The 19,679-nt window shown below is 42.5% G+C and overlaps 2 protein-coding genes across 3 annotated transcripts; one reads left to right on the forward strand and one right to left on the reverse strand.

The window, feature by feature from the left end:
* Window positions 1-2,428: 2,428 nt before the first annotated feature.
* On the reverse strand, window positions 2,429-8,555 carry LOC105499317 (heterogeneous nuclear ribonucleoprotein H2). Of its 2 annotated transcripts, none has more exons than XM_011771850.2 (2): window positions 8,448-8,555; window positions 2,429-4,640 (listed from the first exon to the last, which is right to left on the reverse strand). In XM_011771850.2, the coding sequence occupies exon 2, from the start codon at window positions 4,585-4,587 to the stop codon at window positions 3,238-3,240; it is 1,350 nt and encodes a 449-aa protein (XP_011770152.1). In that variant the 5' UTR covers window positions 4,588-4,640; window positions 8,448-8,555; the 3' UTR covers window positions 2,429-3,237. The 2 variants fall into 2 exon arrangements, with proteins under 2 accessions (XP_011770152.1, XP_011770151.1); XM_011771849.2 differs by having other exon boundaries at window positions 8,436-8,554.
* A 167-nt stretch (window positions 8,556-8,722) lies between these two features.
* Window positions 8,723-18,678, forward strand: LOC105499316 (galactosidase alpha). Its single transcript, XM_011771848.2, has 7 exons — window positions 8,723-9,045; window positions 12,137-12,311; window positions 14,631-14,808; window positions 15,719-15,810; window positions 17,536-17,697; window positions 17,915-18,112; window positions 18,382-18,678. Exons 1-7 carry the CDS (start codon window positions 8,852-8,854, stop codon window positions 18,670-18,672), a joined length of 1,290 nt encoding a protein of 429 aa, XP_011770150.1. The 5' UTR covers window positions 8,723-8,851; the 3' UTR covers window positions 18,673-18,678.
* Window positions 18,679-19,679: the final 1,001 nt, after the last annotated feature.

The raw sequence follows: 19,679 nt of genomic DNA on the forward strand, positions 1-19,679 counted from the left end.
GACCCTGTCTCAGAAAAACACAAAAAACAAAACACAGCTTGTTGGGCTCCACCCCCAGTTTCTGATTCAGTCGTTGGGGGAAAGGGGGTGGGGCGGGGGGGCAAAAAATAATCTGCATATCTCACAAGGTGGAGGTTCATGCTGTTACTGATTGGGCACCACACCCAGAGAACCACTGGCACAAGCCATCCGATACTCTTAGGCCGTGATAATTGTGGCTGCAAATTTTCTGCCTGATCCTGCCAAATAGCTCACACACGCAGTTGAAAATAAATCCTCTGACTCAGTGTTTGGGGGGTGTTGTGGGTGGGCTGCCCACTCTACCTCCCGGCACTTTCCTGGGTAGTAGTGTTAGATGTGAGTGTTGGAGCACGTGTGGTGGTGTGTGTGCATGCGTGTGCACACCAGCTATACTGCTGTCCCTTTGGAACCTCTAGTGCTGACCACTGACCTTCTCCAGGTTCTCTCCTTTGCTCCCCAGAGCCCTTCTGAATTTTCTTATCCAGCGAAGAAGAGTAAGTGAACATTTAAGATCACAAGGAGCCCTCCATTGTCTCCTGGGATTTGGTGCCATCTAGTGGCTAACTTGAGAATCTTTGCTCAGACTTAGAGAAACTTCTGGAAAATTAACTAAGTAGCCTGGGAAGGCAAAAACACCTACTTGTTTACCCTCTGAGAAAGGCTTCCTGGACAAGGACTGGCTCAACATGATAGGAGTCAAAATGGATTTCTTGCTCTCCTGAAAGCTGTGATAAAAATTGGAAGTCATCAAAGAATCTCAATCACGTCCCACTGCATCTTCAGCTTGAATGATTTTCCAGAATTGATTTTCATTTCCTGAATGAAATGGAGTCAGGTAATACCAACTTGGTATTTGCCTCCCATCTCATTTCTCTGGGTCCCAAGCTCTGAACAGCCCAAGTATAGCAATACAGTTCCCAAGGGGTCAGTGAAACTACAAAGAGATCTGTAGTTCAAGGTACAGCTGGTACTGATCAGAGGGACATCGGGGTCTTAAAGTCATTGAGGGGTGGAATTGTTTTTTTTTTTTGTTTTTTTTTTTTTTGAGACGGAGTCTCACGCTGTTGCCCAGGCTGGAGTGCAGTGGCGCGATCTCGGCTCACTGCAAGCTCCGCCTCCCGGGTTCCCGCCATTCTCCTGCCTCAGCCTCCTGAGTAGCTGGGACTACAGGCGCCCGCGACCGCGCCCTGCTAATTTTTTGTATTTTTAGTAGAGACGGGGTTTCACTGTGGTCTCGATCTCCTGACCTTGTGATCCGCCCGCCTCGGCCTCCCAAAGTGCTGGGATTACAGGCTTGAGCCACCGCGCCCGGCCAGAGGGGTGGAATTGTTAATGACCACTGTGATCCAGACAAAAATCTAAGACATCAGCACACAATGCCACAGGTGCTCAGAATCCTCATGAGAGGTGCGAGGTATTGTAAACATGTGGTTTGGACTTTAATAGAAAACTTAAACTACTTGTTATGGGAACAAAGGGGAGGCGATCAGGGATCATAAAGGAAGCTGCTCCTTAAAGTTGTTTGGGGAACTGTGATGGGTCTCAAAACGTGGTCTTGAGACCAGCAGTATCAGCACATTCTCAAGCAACATCCCAAAACTACTGAACTGTAAACTCTAGGGATGGGGCCTAGAAATGAATGTTTAAACAACCCCTGCAGATGATTCTGATGCACATGAAAAGTTTGAGAACGCTGGTTTAAGATAAGCTTTAGATGCCCTAAAATACACCTGAGAGTGTTTAGAGAATCTCCTAATGAATTCATGGAGGAGACAATTTATTTCCTTAACATAAGCCTGCTTCTTTTTTATGTTTTGTTTTTGACACATAATTGTAAGCCTACTTCTTTTTTAACATACAAAGGTGCCTTCTAGTTTGTGATGAAATACAAAGGATTGTTTATTCGCTTTCACTTCTTTGGATTTTAGAGAATACTATCTTGGTAAGTGGCTCCAAAAGTAGCTCAATAGTCCTGTAGACATGGTAAGTTTTTTTAAAAAGAAGAAAATGTTCAACTTTAATATTAATCAAAAAAATACAAATTAAAATTGCAATGAGATATCATTTCTCAACTAACAGACTGGCAAAGATCACAAAGAATAATGTGCATCAATAAGGAGGGCATAAGGGGGAAAATAAAGCACACACTCCAGGTAAAAAGATAAAGTACCAGAATCTTGCTGGTAACACAAATCAGAAGCCTTAAAAATGAGTATATCTTTGACTCAGCAATCCCATTTCTAGGGATATATCTTAGAAATAATTAATGATATATGCAACAATGAACATATAAAGATGCTAAATATAGTTTATAATTTTAAAATTAAAAATTTTAATTTTGAGGGAATTATAAAGTCAATCAGCGTGCCCATATGACAGAACATAATAAAAATCAATCAGCACAAGATTTTTTCCAGTTTTTAAAAGGAAGATTTATTTAACAAGTTTCACTTAGTACAATACATCTAAATGGAAATCACAATACAAGGAAAGATTTAAACCAAAGCCTCAGAATTTCATACAAACAACACGACCAAACTTCTAAAGTATTGGTATTACATCTTAAAATTGTCCCGTATCCTTCAAAAAAAAAAAAAGAAAAAAAAAAGTGTACACTCACGTGCCTTACAGGATATTAAACCAAAAAGCTAGAATTAACAAACATGCCAAATGTTTTCACTTTGAATCGTAGACACAGCTCCTATATTTGAGTTTTACAGAAAAGCATGTTTCTCAACATGCATCCGAAGTTTTCAATGTATTTGTGGTATAAGAGCAACATTTAACATAAGTGAAACTGCATTAACCTAAATACGCTTACTGCTTAGGTACACTCCTACAACATAACTAACTTGAGGAAAGCTAAAAATTGTTTTAACAGTTATGGTCAATACTGAACTTTGTTATTATGTCCTAGATGAATGTTTCAGTGTTCAAAATTACTGAGCTTGAAGTTTTAAAATAATCTCAACTTCCACTTTACAGTAAGCATGAATCACAAGCCTGTAATGCAAAACTGTTAAACTTAACTCTTGTTTTCTTAAAAAAGGAGAAAGAAAGATAAAGAAAGAGAAGCTGACCAAGAGTGATCAGAATCAATTATATTTCCCATTTACCAATCATACTGGATATACTAGACATCCCTCCCATTCTATTCAACTCCCACAAATGTACAGCTTTTATATATGGAGTAGCTGTTTGGTGCTCCTTCTCTACCTAAGCAAGGTTTGACTGATAGTCACTGGAATTTTCCTGCAGAACTTGGTCATATCCACTCATACTGCTCTGACCACCATAACCACCTCCATAACCACCACTCAGCTGCTGGCTAGCAGGACCTCCATAACTAGACTGGTTGGATAAGCCCATCCCTCCCATCATTTGGCTACCATAAGCCCCACCACTTGCCCCTGCTGTAGAATTCAAAAAAAGTTCTACATAGCTGTGATCGTAAGCACCCCCACTTGTTCCTGCAGTAGAATTTAAGAAGAGCTCCACATATCTATGTTGCATATTAGCTTTGTCTTTTGCCATAGCTGCCACAGCATCTTCATGAGTAGCAAATTCAACATCTGCCTCACCAGTAACTCTGCCATCGGGTCCAATTTCAATATGTACTCTCATGGGATTAAGAGGTGAGAAGAAATTATAAATATCATTCTCAGTGGCTCTGTAAGGTAACCCCCTCATGTGTACACAGTGCCCTGTGGTGCTCTGGAAACTGGACCCACCATCTCCATATCTATGATCAGACATTCCTGAAAAACAGTAATTGAGGTCTCTTCCAAATCTATCAGACCCAAAGCCATATCCATCATTATAGCCACCATAGTCATCATAGCCTCCATACCCTCCACCGTAGGCACCACGCCTCATCCTTTCAAACCCAGCTCCTCTGCCAATGCTATTATACCCTCTGCCAGCCCCCGGCCTATCATAGGGACCTGGCCGCTGCATAGCCATGAGCTTTCGAGGGGGATCATAGTGGGTTCGAACTTCAGCTCGGCTACTCTTGAAGATCTCAATGTACCTGTGCCCTATTCTTTCCTTGTGTTTCTTTAAGGCCTTCTCAGCTATCTCCTGCGAAGCAAACTGCACAAAGGCTTCCCCTGTGCTTCGCCCCTGAAAGTCCACTGGCAGTGTCATCCCATTTGGCACAATTTCCAACCCTGAAAAGAACTGAACAATCTCTTCCTTGCTACAGCCAAATGGGAGTCCTCTAAGCCGGACGAAGCCATCGTTGGCAGTATCAGGGCTATTCGGACCTGTATGCTTCAACACCCAATCCATTTCAACACTGTTAGACTTGAATACTTCAACGTATCTGTGTCCCATGGTTTCTCTGTCCTTCTTCAAAGCCAATTTCACTTCCTCTTCAGATTCAAGTTCAACAAATGCTTCACCACTTGGTCTGCCTTCTCTGGTGTAGATGAAACGAATACCTGATGTGCCATTTTGGATCTTACAATCAGAGAAGAAGCGCATCACTTCATCGGCTGAGCAGGACCAGGGTAGGCCCCTGACCTTCACCACGAACCCCTCCCTGCCTTCCGTGCTCAGCATCATGGTGACTGTTGGGCTCTTGGTGGCAAGTTTGGCTCAATGCAATTTTAGTGTAGCTGAAAAAAAAAAATTAGAAGACTACTGTCATGGAAAAATGCCCGTGATATAGTAAGATAAAAAAGCAAACTATTAATAGAAAATTCAACTATGCTGACAGCTTTTCTGTAAGATGTCTGTATAAACAAAGAGTTCACCAAATTTTTAACTCATTCATTTTTTAAGTTATTTATTCAATGCCTATTACATGTTGGATACCATTAAAAATTAATAGCAATCGGCCGGGTGTGGTGGCTCACACCTGTAATCCCAGCACTTTGGGAGGCTGAGGCGGGTGTACCACCTGAGGTCAGTAGTACCACCTGAGGTCAGGCGGGTGTACCACCTAGAGGTCAGAGACCAGCCTGGCCAACATGGTGAAACCCTGTCTCTACTAAAAATACAAAAAATTGGCTGGGCGTGGTGGCAGGCGCCTGTAATCCCAGCTACTCGGGAGGCTGAGGCAGGAAAACCACTTTTATGTACCCAGGAGGTGGAGGTGAGCCGAAATCACGCCACTGCACTCCAGCATGGGCCACCAGAGCGAAACTAAGTCTCAAAAAATAAATAAATAAATAAAATAACATCAACAAATCAGTGGGATAGGTCAACAAATAAAAGATGGCTATATCTGAATATACACACATAAAAAACTTCACTAGATCAAAAGATTAAACAACAATTAAAACATTAAAACACAAACAAAACACAGGTTATATACGTTCTTTATATAATCTCCTTATATACAAATGTATGCAAATCAATAAAATCAGGGAAATATTTGGGCTTCAGAGATAAATGAAAAAAAGACATTATTGGGAATTCACACATTCATTTTAGAAATATTTTTTAGTTGCCATGTCCAATACTCAGCTCTGGCATACAAGAATCAATAAGCCCAGAAAGGGCTTATGATCCTACAGGAGCACCAAATATCATTATTAAAGATGTAAATGCAAATATACATTATACTTTCCATGACCCTCTGGGTGGGGTATAAGCATAGTATCAAGGAGGGACTAGTTGATCAGTTCTATTGGTTGGAGGTCAAATGGTTAAATGAAACAGACTAACCTGCCCAGGGATCCATAAACGATTTTTTAAAATTATGATAAAGCACAAATAGGAGAGGGAAAAGCAAGAGAAAAGGCTGGCAAGGCATAGATCAGATCCCAAAGACTTTTATGCAGTGCTTAGTTAAGACTGCATAAAAAAACTGGAAAAATAACATGGAAAATACATAAACCTACCACTCAGAGTAACCACTAATATGTTCATTCTAACTTAAAAAAAATCCCAGTGCAGCAAATTTAAAGAATTAAAACTGTATAGAAGTATATACACACTATATACACTAAGCACCTTTTAAGACTTTTAAACCGGGGAGTTTGTGGGTTGACTTCACCAAAACTCTTTCAGACAGATCACCCCGGCAACAGTGTGGTACTCAGAGGTGGAACTAGGGAGATTAGTTAGAACTTGTCTCTTAAATATACGTTAAAGGAATCGCCTAAGGCAACAGGAGTAAAATGGAGAAAAGCTATATCTACACATACCAAAAAAAGTGGAATCTGCGGGACTTGATAACAGATTAAGTATGAGAGAATACAGGTATAGGAGGATACAGGAGAGCAATCTGGGAAATGTTCAAATTTAATCAATCTTCCAGCAAGTTAAAACCAGAACTAATCATTATTTTTCACCCATCAAGATTATGGAAATTAAACGGTGACAGTAAATCAGTGCTATGCAGAGTTCACAAACTAATAATACACTACTAGAGGAGTGATAATTGATATAAACTATTTCCTTTTTGATAAATCCCACTATATCCTGAAAGCAATTTGATAATATGTATCACGCCTTTTGACAGCAAATACATTGCAGTTATGTGCCCTAAGGAGATGATCTGAAATTCAGACAAAGATTTATGGAGCTATATATTCTTTGAAAAGTACTTTATTAAGAAAACTGGAATATTATGCATTTAGTTTTAAAAGTTACAAAAATATTTAATAACATGAGAAATTACTTATGCTATAATTATAAGTGACCCAAGAGCACAGCTGCTTTACAATCTCAACTATGTACAAAATATATATTCCCATACCCTTTGACACTGCTAGAATCCTTCCAGGAATCTAGTCAACAGAAATACTTAGGAATGTTCCTTGCAGCACTGTTAGTAAAGGCAGAACATTGGAAACCTAAATAGCCATCATTAGAGGAATGGCTGAATGAATTATACCTTATCCTTAAAATGGAATGCAATGCAGCCATTTAAAAAAAAATCTATCTGCCTTGACCCAGAAAGATCTCCAAAATACACTAAATGAAAGAACATACATAGTATGATCCTACTTATAGTAAAAGATTAGCATGCATGTATATACGTATGTAAATAAATAAAAGAAGATCTGGAAGCAAACTTGTTTTTGAGAGAACTGAAGGGTAGGGGGAGTGAAGTGGGCTTTTCGCTTTTTACCCTATATACTTCTATACAGTTTTAATTCTTTAAATTTGCTGTACTGGGATTTTTTTTAAGTTAGAAAGAACATATTAGTGGTTACTCTGAGTGGTAGGTTTATGGATTTTCCATGTTATTTTTCCAATTTTTTTATGCAGTCTTAAATTTCTACAGAAATACTTTTACTTCAGCAAAAAAGCAACATAAAACAAATTAAAATGTTTGCATTTCTGGGATTTGGTATAGGAAATTTTATAAAATTGTCCAATTTTGAATGTGGATGGTTATCTGATATGGTCTGTGAGCATTGGGCCTCTTGGAAACAAAGTACAAAGTGTAATAACGGCCATAAAACTACACTGAGGAAACGATTTAACATTTACTGATTGCATATTAAGTGCCTAGCACACTGCATCTGCAGTGATAACAGTTTTCCTATTAACCATCCTAAGGGCTCAGTGACAGATTTACAGGCTGTTTTTTATTACATTTTGTACAATTTTTTTTTTTTTTTTTTTGGCTTGCCTTATCCCTGGGATAACCCGTCCCATTTAATTCCCTGCACCACTCTATCCCTTAAGAGCCCTTCTGTAGGGGCAGAGAGGTTCTACTTCATTACTGCGTCTCCTGGGAAGGCCATCAGGACTGCTGGCTCAAGTGGGAACCAGGACTCTTTGTGAGTTAAGAATTTGTGTATTTATATGCGTGTTACACACATTTTTTAAAAAACTGTAACGACATAAGGTTGAGTAGTCGTCTCTGGGTGGTGAATTACGTGTATTTTTAAATTTTATACTACATTGTTATTTTTCAAATGTTCGAAATTGAGTATGTAGATTGTTGTTATCAGCAGAAAAATAAACATTATTCGAATACTCAATTCAGTAAAGTAATTTATTGGGCGCCTTTGTCAAGCACGCATTTGCCTAGATGTGACTCTACAGATAAAATTCACTTGGGGCCTCCCCCTACAGACAATCAGGCAGTGGAGACTGAGTGCCTGAATAGATAGACCAGCACTCAGACCACTATTTTCAGTATCTGTTTTTCTTAACTCAGGGCTGTGGTTTTCAAACCTTTTTCGCCTTACGGTCACCCTTAGGGGTCCCCCGAGACCGGCCCAGACAGACAGATATACAAAAACACATACACAGTCATGAGCGTCCACCATTTCCCCACCAGGCGCAGCACAGGCGGCTTCCCGGCACTGAGATGGGGGGGAGGAGGGAAGAGAGCGCGAGGGGGGAGGGGAAAGCAGAGAACGAAAGAGGCGGAGGCGGCCCCCGAACCCCGCTTTGGTCTTCATCATCACCACCCCTGGGTCCCCAGTTCCCACCCACACACCAACCTCTAACGATACCGGGTAATTTTCCTCCTTCTTCCCTCAAACGGCTATAGCGAGACGGTAGACGACGACCAGAACTACTTCTGCTCACGTAAGCGAGTAATCACGTGAGCGCCTACGTCATGTGAGATCTCGGTCACGTGAGCAACTCTCGGCTTAAACTCGGGATCACTAAGGTGCCGCACTTCCTTCTGGTATGGAAATAGGGCGGGTCAATATCAAGAAAGAAAGAGGGTGATTGGTTAGCGGAACGTCTTACGTGACTGATTATTGGTCTACCTCTGGGGATAACCGTCCCAGTTGCCGGAGAAACAGTAACGTCATTATTTAATAAGTAATTGGTGATTGGTCCTCCCCTGAGGTTAAACTTAAAAGCCTAGGTTACCCGCGGAAATCTATGCTGTCTGATCACTGTGACAATGCAGCTGAGGAACCCAGAAATGCATCTGGGCTGCGCGCTTGCGCTTCTCTTCCTGGCCCTTGTTTCCTGGGACATCCCTGGGGCCAGAGCACTGGACAATGGATTGGCCAGGACGCCTACCATGGGCTGGCTGCACTGGGAGCGCTTCATGTGCAACCTTGACTGCCAGGAAGAGCCAGATTCCTGCATCAGGTATCAGATATTGGGTACTCCCTTCCCTTTGCTTTTCCATGTGTTTGGGTGTGTTTGGGGAACTGGAGGGTCTCAACAGGAACAGTTGAGCCCGAGGGAGCGCTCCCCGACCCGACTCTGCGCTGCTTTTTTATCCCCAGCAAACTGTCTCGAATCAGGACTAGCCCTAAACTTTCTCTGTGTGATGGGATGGGGGTCCGGCCAGCAGCCCCTGTTTGTTTCTCTCTCTCTCTCTCTCTCTCTCTCTCTCTCTCTCCCCCCCCCCCCCCCCCCGCCTTCTCTTTCTCTTTCTCTTCCTCTTCTCTCCTCTCTCTATCTCTCTCTCCCTGCCCGGTTCTCCTTTTTCACTGCTCCTTGCAGAGCAGGGCCACCCCATAGGCAGTGTGCCCAAAGTAGCCCTGCCCGGTTCTATTCAGACCCTTCTTGTGAACGTTTGTTCTTCCTCTGCCGGATGCTAACCGTGAGAACATCTAGGATGGGTAGGAGGGATCGGGGACTAAGATTCGTGCCATTTTTTCTCCTTTTGGGGTCGTGGATTTCTCGGCAGTATCTCGAGAGAGTTAGAGAGACCCTAAGGTCGCTGAGATCTCTCCCACCTCGCCTATGAGCGTGGCATCAGGCTGGAAGGTTGACATGGAGGAACTTTATACATTTACACGTTTGGGTGAGGGTTGAGGCTGAATTAGATAGGTATTGAACGTGTCTGACCCTCACAATCCTTATCTGTAAATTGGGATTACAACCTTTTAATTTCAGGGAGCTGACAAAAAAGATCTGAAAAATAGTTCTTATCTCACACAGGTGAACTTTCAAGGAGATAACCTATTTAAAGTACATAGCACAGCGCTTGACCATTCAATTGCGCGTACAGAGCAAATGTTCCCTAACCTGGAATCGATGGGAAAATGAATGTAAACCTACAAATCTGAATGAATATGTGTATTTTTCTGGAGAGAGGATATTTACTTTCTTCAGATTCTCAAAGGGCTCTGTGACTTTAAAAAGGTTAGGAATCATTGATAGATATTGGTAAAAGGTGGCAGTCACAGTACATTTCTGTGTTCATAAGTTATTCCTATGACTATCTTTACAGATAAAGTCAGGATGTTGGTCAGACCTCACAGAAGAAATTGGCCTTCTAAGTTTCATGTGACCCTGTGGTACAGTATGTGTGGCAATTTTGCCCGTCACGGATTTTTTTTTTAGTGGTATTTGCATCTGATTAGAAAACTAATGCATGATCATTGCAAAAAATGTAGATAAAGAAGAGCAAAATGAAAATAAAGATTTCCCCCCACCATTCCACCACCCGGAAATAATCATGATTAAAATGTTAATATACAACCTTGCAATTGTTTTCTATATAAATGAAAACATAGATTTCTTTTTTTCATTATATTCCATAAAAAAATGGATCATGTTTATGTCATGTTTGGCTAATGACAAGACCCTGGCACCCAGCCTGGGCTCAAATTCTGCCTCATTGTTACTTAACCCTGTGACATTGGGTAAATTACACTTTTTTTTTTTTTTTTTTTGAGATGGAGTCTCGCTCACACCATTCTCCTGCCTCAGCCTCCCGAGTAGCTGGGACTACAGGCGCCCGCCACCACGCCTGGCTCATTTTTTTTTTTTTTTTTTTTTTTTTTTGTATTTTTTAGTACAGATGTGGTTTCACCATGTTAGCCAGGATGGTCTCCATCTCCTGACCTCGTGATCCGCCCACCTCAGCCTCCCAAAGTGCTAGTGCTGGGATTATAGGCGTGAGCCACTGCACCCGGCCTTAGTTTTTTTGTTTGTTTGTTTGTTGTTTTTTGTTTTTTTTTTTTTGAGAGGGAGTTTCACTCTGTCACCCAGGTTGGAGTGCAGTGGCGTGATCTCTGTTCAGTGCAAACTCCACCTCCCGGATTTAAGCAATTCTCCTGTCTTAGCCTCCCGAGTGGCTAGGATTACAGGCGCGCCACCACAACCAGCTAATTTTTGTATTTTTAGTAGAGAGGTAGTTTCACCATGTTGCCCAAGCTGGTCTCGAACTCCTGGCCTCAAGTGATGTGCCCATCTCGGCCTCCCAAAGTAGTGTTATTATAGGCGTAAGCCACTGTGCCCAGCCTTCCTTTATCTTTTAATTAATGTGCATGTATGTAATCTTTTAGGTGAACTTTTTGTGATGTTGTGCCAAGTTCCTTAAAAAGCCCTTTCAGAAGCTGGGCAGGTGGCCCACACCTATAATCCCGGCATTTTGGGAGTCCGAGGCAGGTGGATCACTTGAGGCCAGGAGTTCAAGACTAGCCTAGCCAAAATGGCAAAACCCTGTCTCTACTAAAAATACAAAAATTAGCCAGGTGTGGTGTCTCATGCCTGTAATCTCAGCTACTGGGGAGGCTGAGGCAGAAGAATCGCTGGAACCTGGGAGGCAGAAGTTGCAGTGAGCCAAGATGGCGCCACTGCAGTGAGCCAAGATGGCGCCACTGCACTCCAGCCTGGGCGACAGAGGGAGACTCCATCTCAAAAAAAAAAGATAAAAAAGAAACCTAAGTACTTTTGGGCTTTGTTATGGATCTTGTTAAATATGTAAAGGATTGCAGGGAGAATTAACTTATTTTTAATATTGAGTATGCTTATCCAAGAGCAAAATAATATTTGTCTATTTATTCAAATCATTTAGAAGCATCATAGTTTTAACATATGGGCCTTGCACATATCTTAAATTTATCTGTAGGCATTTTAGGTTGTTCAGTTGTTCTTGTGAATGGGATCTTTTTCTCCAAATAGGATTATTGTTGATATCTGTTGATTATGTTAACTTTGTAGTTTCTTACTTTACTGAACTGTCTTCTTAGATCTAATAATCTTTTCAATTTCATCATATATTTCTCATTCCTATTTTATTTGGGGTTTTTAGGGCAGAAGTATTAAGGGGATAAGAGAGACAAAAGAAAATCTGGAAAAACAATTCATTTTACCTTACATTGCTTGTGATTACTACCACAGTATTACTGGATTGGAAAAAATTGTGAAATTCCAAGGTGCCTAATAGGTACCTAAGTGTTCACTTAATGAATTGTAATGATTATTGGAATTTCTCTTTCAGTGAGAAGCTCTTCATGGAGATGGCAGAGCTCATGGTCTCAGATGGCTGGAAGGATGCAGGTTATGAGTACCTCTGCATTGATGACTGTTGGATGGCTCCCCAAAGAGATTTAGAAGGCAGACTTCAGGCAGACCCTCAGCGCTTTCCTCATGGGATTCGCCAGCTAGCTAATTATGTGAGTTTATAGATAATGTTCTTTTTCATTCGGAGGACTGTAAGCACTTCTGTACAGAAGCTTGCTTAGAAACAGCCCTCGTGGCCGGGCGCAGTGGCTCACACCTGTAATCCCAGCACTTTGGGAGGCCGAGACAGGTGGATCACCTGAGGTCAAGAGTTCGAGACCAGCCTGGCCAACATGGTGAAACCCCGACTCTACTAAAAATACAAAAAATTAGCTGGGCATGGTGATGGACGCCTGTAACCCCAGCTACTTGGGTGGCTGAGGCAGGAGAATCGCTTGAACCCAGGAGGTGGAGGTTTCGGTGAGCCGATATCGCACCATTGCACTCTAGCCTGGGCAACAAAAGCGAAACTCCATCTCAAAAAAAAAAAAAAAAAAAAAAGAAAAGAAAAAAAAGAAACAACCCTCATGACACTTAGAAAGTAGAATAGCTGGCTGTTATCTGAACATCGAATTGTAAGGCTTATCATGTGGACTTTGCATTCCATCAGCAGACAATTTTTTTTTTTGAGACGGAATCTCATTCTGTCTCCCAGGCTGGAGTGCAGTGGCGTGATCTCGGCTCACTGCAAGCTCCGCCTCCCAGGTTCACACCATTCTTCTGCCTCAGCCTCCTGAGTAGCTGGGACCACAGGCGCCCGCCACCACGCCCGGCTAATTTTTTGTATTTTTAGTAGAGATGGGGTTTCACTGTGTTAGCCAAGATGGTCTTGATCTCCTGACCTCATGATCCACCTGCCTCAACCTCCCAAAGTGCCGGGATTACAGGCGTGAGCCACTGCGCCCGGCCTACAAATGTTTTGCAATAGCTGTTGAGGCCCATCTTGGAGTTCTCCTTTTGCTAAAACGACTGAACTCTCTAGGAGGAAAAAGGAACTTGGTTCTTGACATAAGCGTGCATGCATTTCCATATAACCTTTGGGAAGCTATTGCAATGGTACTATAAACTAGAATTTTAGAAGATAGAAGGAAAATATTCTGGAGATCATTGAAGAGAAATAGAGTCCAACACTAGTTAAAGATGATGAAGACATTGGCCGGGCGCGGTGGCTCAAGCCTGTAATCCCAGCACTTTGGGAGGCCGAGACGGGCAGATCACAAGGTCAGGAGATCGAGACCATCCTGGCTAACCTGGTGAAACCCCGTCTCTACTAAAAAATACAAAAAACTAGCCGGGCGAGGTGGCGGGCACCTGTAGTCCTAGCTACTCGGGAGGCTGAGGCAGGAGAAAGGCGTAAACCCGGGAGGCGGAGCTTGCAGTGAGCTGAGATCCGGCCACTGCACTCTAGCCTGGGCGACAGAGCGAGACTCCGTCTCCAAAAAAACAAAGATGATGAAGACAGATTTTTTTTTTTTTTTTTTGACAGACTCTCTGTCACCCAGGCTGGAGTGCAGTGGCACAATCTCACCTCACTGCAACCCTCCACCTCTTGGGTTCAAGTGATTCTCCTGCCTCAGTCTCCCAAGTAGCTGGGACTATAGGCGCACACCACCAAGCCCGGCTAATTTTTGTATTTTTAGTAGAGACGGGGTTTCACCATATTGGCCAGGCTGGTCTTGAACTCCTGACCTTGTGATCCGCCCACCTCGGCCTACCAAAGTGCTGGGATTTCAGGCATAAGCCACCACGCCCAGCCGATGAAGACAGATTTTATTCAGTACTACCACAGTAGAGGAAAGAGCCAAGTGCAATTCCAAATACAACAAAGACAGGTGGAGATTTGTAGCCAATGAGCAGATTGAGGGGGTCAGTGGATGGAATATGTAAGAAGACATCAAGGGTAGGGAGCTTCTTGCTAAAGGCAGACCGTGAACTTAAACATGAAGGGTGGGGAATGAGGGAAATTTATCAGATATCAATGGTGGCAGTAATGACTTAGCAGGATTTTTGCTAAGGGGGCTTGCTAGGACAGACGTAGGAAGCCAAGGTGGAGGTCTAGTCGAAAAGAAGGCTCATCAGAGAAGTCTAACCAAAGTTTCGTCAAGGAGAGTCTTTGCCAAGGTAAATCTATCATTGCCCTCAAAAGGTAACTTTCAGGATCCCATCAGGAAGATTAGCATGGCTGCTAGCTTTCTCCTCAGTTCTGGGCTATAGCTCACACACATAGTTTGAACTAGCGCAGCAGAACTGGGGAATTTATTCTTTGTCTGCCAACAAACTCATCTGGGTGATTTTGGGGGTTTGTGGGAAAAAGCCCCCAATACCTGGTGAAGTCACCTTGTCTCTTCCCCCAGCCTGGAATGGTTCTCTCTTTCTGCTACCTCATGATTGTGCTTCTACGATGGTGACTCTTTTCCTCCCTCTCATTTCAGGTTCACAGCAAAGGACTGAAGCTAGGGATTTATGCAGATGTTGGAAATAAAACCTGCGCAGGCTTCCCTGGGAGTTTTGGATACTATGACATTGATGCCCAGACCTTTGCTGACTGGGGAGTAGATCTGCTGAAATTTGATGGTTGTTACTGTGACAGTTTGGAAAAGTTGGCAGATGGTATGTTTTATTCCAGAGATTTAGCCACAAAGGAAAGAACTTTGAGGCCAAGGTAGCTGAGCCAAAGAACCAATCTTCAGAATTTTAAATACCCTGTCACAATACTGGAAGTAATTATTCTCCATGTGCCAGAGCTCCCATCTCTTCTCTTTCAGTTAATTAATTAATTCATGTAAAATCCACACATGCCTAACCATAGCTAATATTGTGCACTTATAATTCAAGAGGGCTCTAAGAGTTAATTAGTGATTGTAACTCTCTATAACACCATTTAGGAGAGTCCAGGTTGTCAGTTGGTCACAAAGAAAGAAGCATCTTCATTCCTGCCTTTCCTCAATATACACACCATCTCTGCACTACTTCCTCAGAACAATCCCAGCAGTCTGGGAGGTACTTTACACAATTTAAGCATGAGCAACTGCCTGTCCCTGCTGCTAGTTTAAACATGAACCTTCCAGGTAGCCTCTTCTTAAAATATACAGCCCCATCCGGATGTGATGGCTCATGCCTGTAATCCCAGCACTTTGGGAGGCTGAGGCAGGTGGATCACTTGAGGTCAGGAGTTCGAGACCACCGTGGCCAACATGGTGAAACCCCGTCTCTACTAAAAATACAAAAATTAGCTGAGTTTGCTGGCACATGCCTGTAATCCCAGCTACTTGGGAAGCTGAGACAGGAGAATCACTTGAACCCGGGAAACGGAGGTTGCAGTGAGCCAAGATCGCACCACTGCACTCCAGCCTGGACGACAGAGTGAACTCCGTCTCAAAAAATAAAAATTATATATATATATATATATATATATATATAGAGAGAGAGAGAGAGAGAGAGAGAGAGAGAGAGAGAGAGAGAGAGAGCCAGCTGGAAATTCATTTCTTTCCCTTATTTCACCCATTGTTTTCTCATACAGGTTATAAGCACATGTCCTTGGCCCTGAATAGGACTGGCAGAAGCATTGTGTACTCCTGTGAGTGGCCTCTTTATATGTGGCCATTTCAAAAGGTGAGATAGTGAGCCCAGAATCCAATAGAACCGTGCTGATAGATAGAACTTGACAACAAAGGAAACCAAGGTCTCCTTTAAACTCCAACATTACTTAATATCATCCTACCATCTCTCCCAGGTTCCAACCACTTCTCACCATCCCCACTGCTATAATTATAGTCTAAGCTACCATCACCTGGAAAGTCATCCTTGTGTCTTCCCCTTTATTTCACCATTCATGTCCTGTCTATCAACAGTCCTTCCACCAGTATCTCTAAAATATCTCCTGAATCAGCCCACTTTCTTCCATCTCCACTACATGCACCCTGGCCTTCCAAGCTACTATCGGCTCTCACCCAGACTGCTGTGACAGCCTGATCTCTCTGCTTCCACTCTGTCCCAACCCCCATCTATTTTCCAAGCAGCACTAGAGTTATCTTATTAAAATGTAAATATCAGTTGTTGTTTTTTTTTTTAAGAAAAAACCCTGAGACTTAGCAGAGTTATAAAAAATATAAATGGCATCATCAGTTCCCTGCTTAAAACCCTTAACTAGCTTCCAATTGCACTTGGAATGAAACCAAACCGCACTGATCCAGCCCTTGCCTGCCTCCCCAATGTCCAAGGGGTCATGGCTCTTTCCCTGGCTACACTGGTTTTCTTTCTGTTCTTCAACACTGCAAGCCTATTGCTGCCCCAGGGCCTTTACACTTGCTTTTTTTCTGCCTGAAACAGTTCTTCCCCAAATATTTTTAAAGGGCCGGGCTCCTTAACATTGAAGTCTCAGACCAAACGCCACATATGCAGACAGTTCTTCTCTAACTACTTTAAAATAGCCCTCTGTCCATTCATTCTTTATCACATTAACCTGTTTAATTTCCTTCTCAGAGCTCCACACTATTTGGAAGTATTTGTTGACTTGTTACCATGTCTCCCCACTAGAGTGTAAGTTTCATGAGGGCAGGGACCTTGTCTGACTTTGACTGTATCCCTAGCATATGGTTAAGTGTTGAATGGTTATTTATGGAATGAATCCCTATTATTCCTTCATCTCTGCAAAACAGTCTTTTTTCTCTTTTTTCTCAGCATCTTAAACCTGATATCCCACCTGCCTATCTACAAACTTTTTTTTTTTTTTTTTTTTTTTTTTTGCGACAGAGTCTCACTCTGTCACCCAGGCTGGAGTGCACTGGCGCCATGTCGGCTCACTGCAACCTCAGTCTCCCAAGTAGCTGGGCTTACAGGCGTGCACTACCACATCTGGCTAATTTTTGTATTTTTAGTAGAGACAGGGTTTCACCATGTTGGCCAGGCTTTTCTCAAACTCCTGACCTCAGGTGATCTGCCTGCCTCGGCCTCCGAAAGTGCTGGGATTACGGGCGTGAGCTACCGCGCCCAGCCTCTACAAACTTTTTATTCCATTAACAAACTATATGCCTAGGATTTAAGTTTTCTTAATGCTTGATGGAGTCCTATGTAATTTTGCAGCTTTTAATTGTACTCATTAAGATCATTTTAGTTCTGATTATAGAAGTAAATTAACTTTAAGGGATTTCAAGTTATATGGCCTACTTCTGAAGCAAACTTCTTACAGTGAAAATTCATTATAAGGGTTTAGACCTCCTTATGGAGACCTTCAATCTGTAAACTCAAGGCTACAAGTGCCTCCTTTAAACTTGACTGTTTTCATCTCACAAGGATGTTAGTAGAAAGTAAACAGAAGAGTCATATCTATTTTCACAGCCCAATTACACAGAAATCCGACAGCACTGCAATCACTGGCGAAATTTTGCTGACATTGATGATTCCTGGAAAAGTATAAAGAGTATCTTGGACTGGACATCTTTTAACCAGGAGAGAATTGTTGATGTTGCTGGACCAGGGGGTTGGAATGACCCAGATATGGTAAAAACTTGAGCTCTCCTTGTTCAAGACCCTGCAGTAGGCTTGTTTCCTATTTTGACATTCAAGGTAAATAGAAGTAAAGTTCCTGGGAGGAGGCTTTATGTGAGAGTACTTAGAGCAGGATGCTGTGGAAAGTGGTTTCTCCATATGGGTCATCTAGGTAACTTTAAGAATGCTTCCTCTTCTGTTGTTTGAATTATTTCATTCTTTGTCTCAGTTAGTGATTGGCAACTTTGGCCTCAGCTGGAATCAGCAAGTAACTCAGATGGCCCTCTGGGCTATCATGGCTGCTCCTTTATTCATGTCTAATGACCTCCGACACATCAGCCCTCAAGCCAAAGCTCTCCTTCAGGATAAGGATGTAATTGCCATCAATCAGGACCCCTTGGGCAAGCAGGGGTACCAGCTTAGACAGGTAAATAAGGGTATATATTTTAAGATGGCTTTATATACCCAGTACCAAGTTTGTCTTGGGCCTAAATCTATTTTTTTCCCTTGCTCTTGATGTTACTATCAGTAATAAAGCTTTTTGCTAGAACTATTATTTCCAAAATAATGCTATAGTATCATTTTAATTTTTCCTACAAGTGCTTGATAGTTCTGACATTAAGAATTAATGCCAAACTAACAGGGCCACTTATCACTAGTTGCTAAGCAATCACACTTATTTTCTTGGTTTTTCAGGGAGACAACTTTGAAGTATGGGAACGACCTCTCTCAGACTTAGCCTGGGCTGTAGCTATGATAAACCGGCAGGAGATCGGTGGACCTCGCTCTTATACCATCTCGGTTGCTTCCCTGGGTAAAGGAGTGGCCTGTAATCCTGCTTGCTTCATCACACAGCTCCTCCCTGTGAAAAGGAAGCTAGGGTTCTATGAATGGACTTCAAGGTTAAGAAGTCACATAAATCCCACAGGCACTGTTTTGCTTCGGCTAGAAAATACAATGCAGATGTCAATTAAAGACTTACTTTAAAATGTTTATTTTGTTGCCAACTACTACTTCCCGTCCACCTTTTTCTCTATTCACTTTAAAAGCTCCCTTTCCACCAGGCTCAGTGGCTCATGCCTGTAATCCCAGTGCTTTGGGAGGCTGAGGCAGGTGGATCACCTGAGGTCAGGATTTCGAGACCAGCCTGGCCAACACAGTGAAGCCCTACTAAAAATATAAAAATTAGCCAGGTATGGTGGCGTCTGTAGTTGCAGCTACTCAGGAGGCTGAGGTAGGAGAATCACTTGAACCCAGGAAGTGGAGGCTGCAGTGAGCCAAGATCATGCCACTGCATTCCAGCCTGGGCAACAGAGTGAGACTCCATCTCAAAAAAAAAAGTTATATTTCCTTGAATAAAATTTTCCAAAGTTGAAACTTTGGTACTAAAACTATTAAACACGTATTTACTCATCCAGATACCCACCCCCCTTGTTGAGATTCTCTCCCAATTATCAAAATGTGTAATATTTAACTACAAAGAGCTATAAACATCACTAAGACTGAAATGTAATAAAAAGGATTTATAGGCCAGGTGCGGTGGCTTACGCCTGTAATCCCAACACTTTGGGAGGCTGAGTCGGGCAGATCACGAGGTCAGACGATCTAGACCATCGGGGTCAACATGGTGAAACCCTGTCTCTACTAAAAATACAAAAATTAGCCAGACGTGGTGGCAGGAACCTGTAATCCCAGCTACTCAGGAGGCTGAGGCAGGACAATCACTTGAACACGGGAGGCGGAGGTTGCAGTGAGCTAAGATTGCACCAATTGCACTCCAGCCTAGGCAACAAGAGCAAAACTCCGTCTCAAAAAAATAAAAGATGTATAATTTGGAACTGTTAGGAGGCATTTTAATGAATGGTTATTTTGTCTCTTAAGATTCTTCCACCAAGTTTAGCCAGACATGGTGGCTCACACCTGTAATCCCAGCATCTTGGAACACTGAGATGGGAATTTCACTGAAGGTCAAGAGTTCCAGACCAGCTGGGTAA

This window comes from Macaca nemestrina, chromosome X (genome assembly GCF_043159975.1).
Source record: "Macaca nemestrina isolate mMacNem1 chromosome X, mMacNem.hap1, whole genome shotgun sequence".
Lineage (NCBI taxonomy): Eukaryota > Metazoa > Chordata > Mammalia > Primates > Cercopithecidae > Macaca > Macaca nemestrina.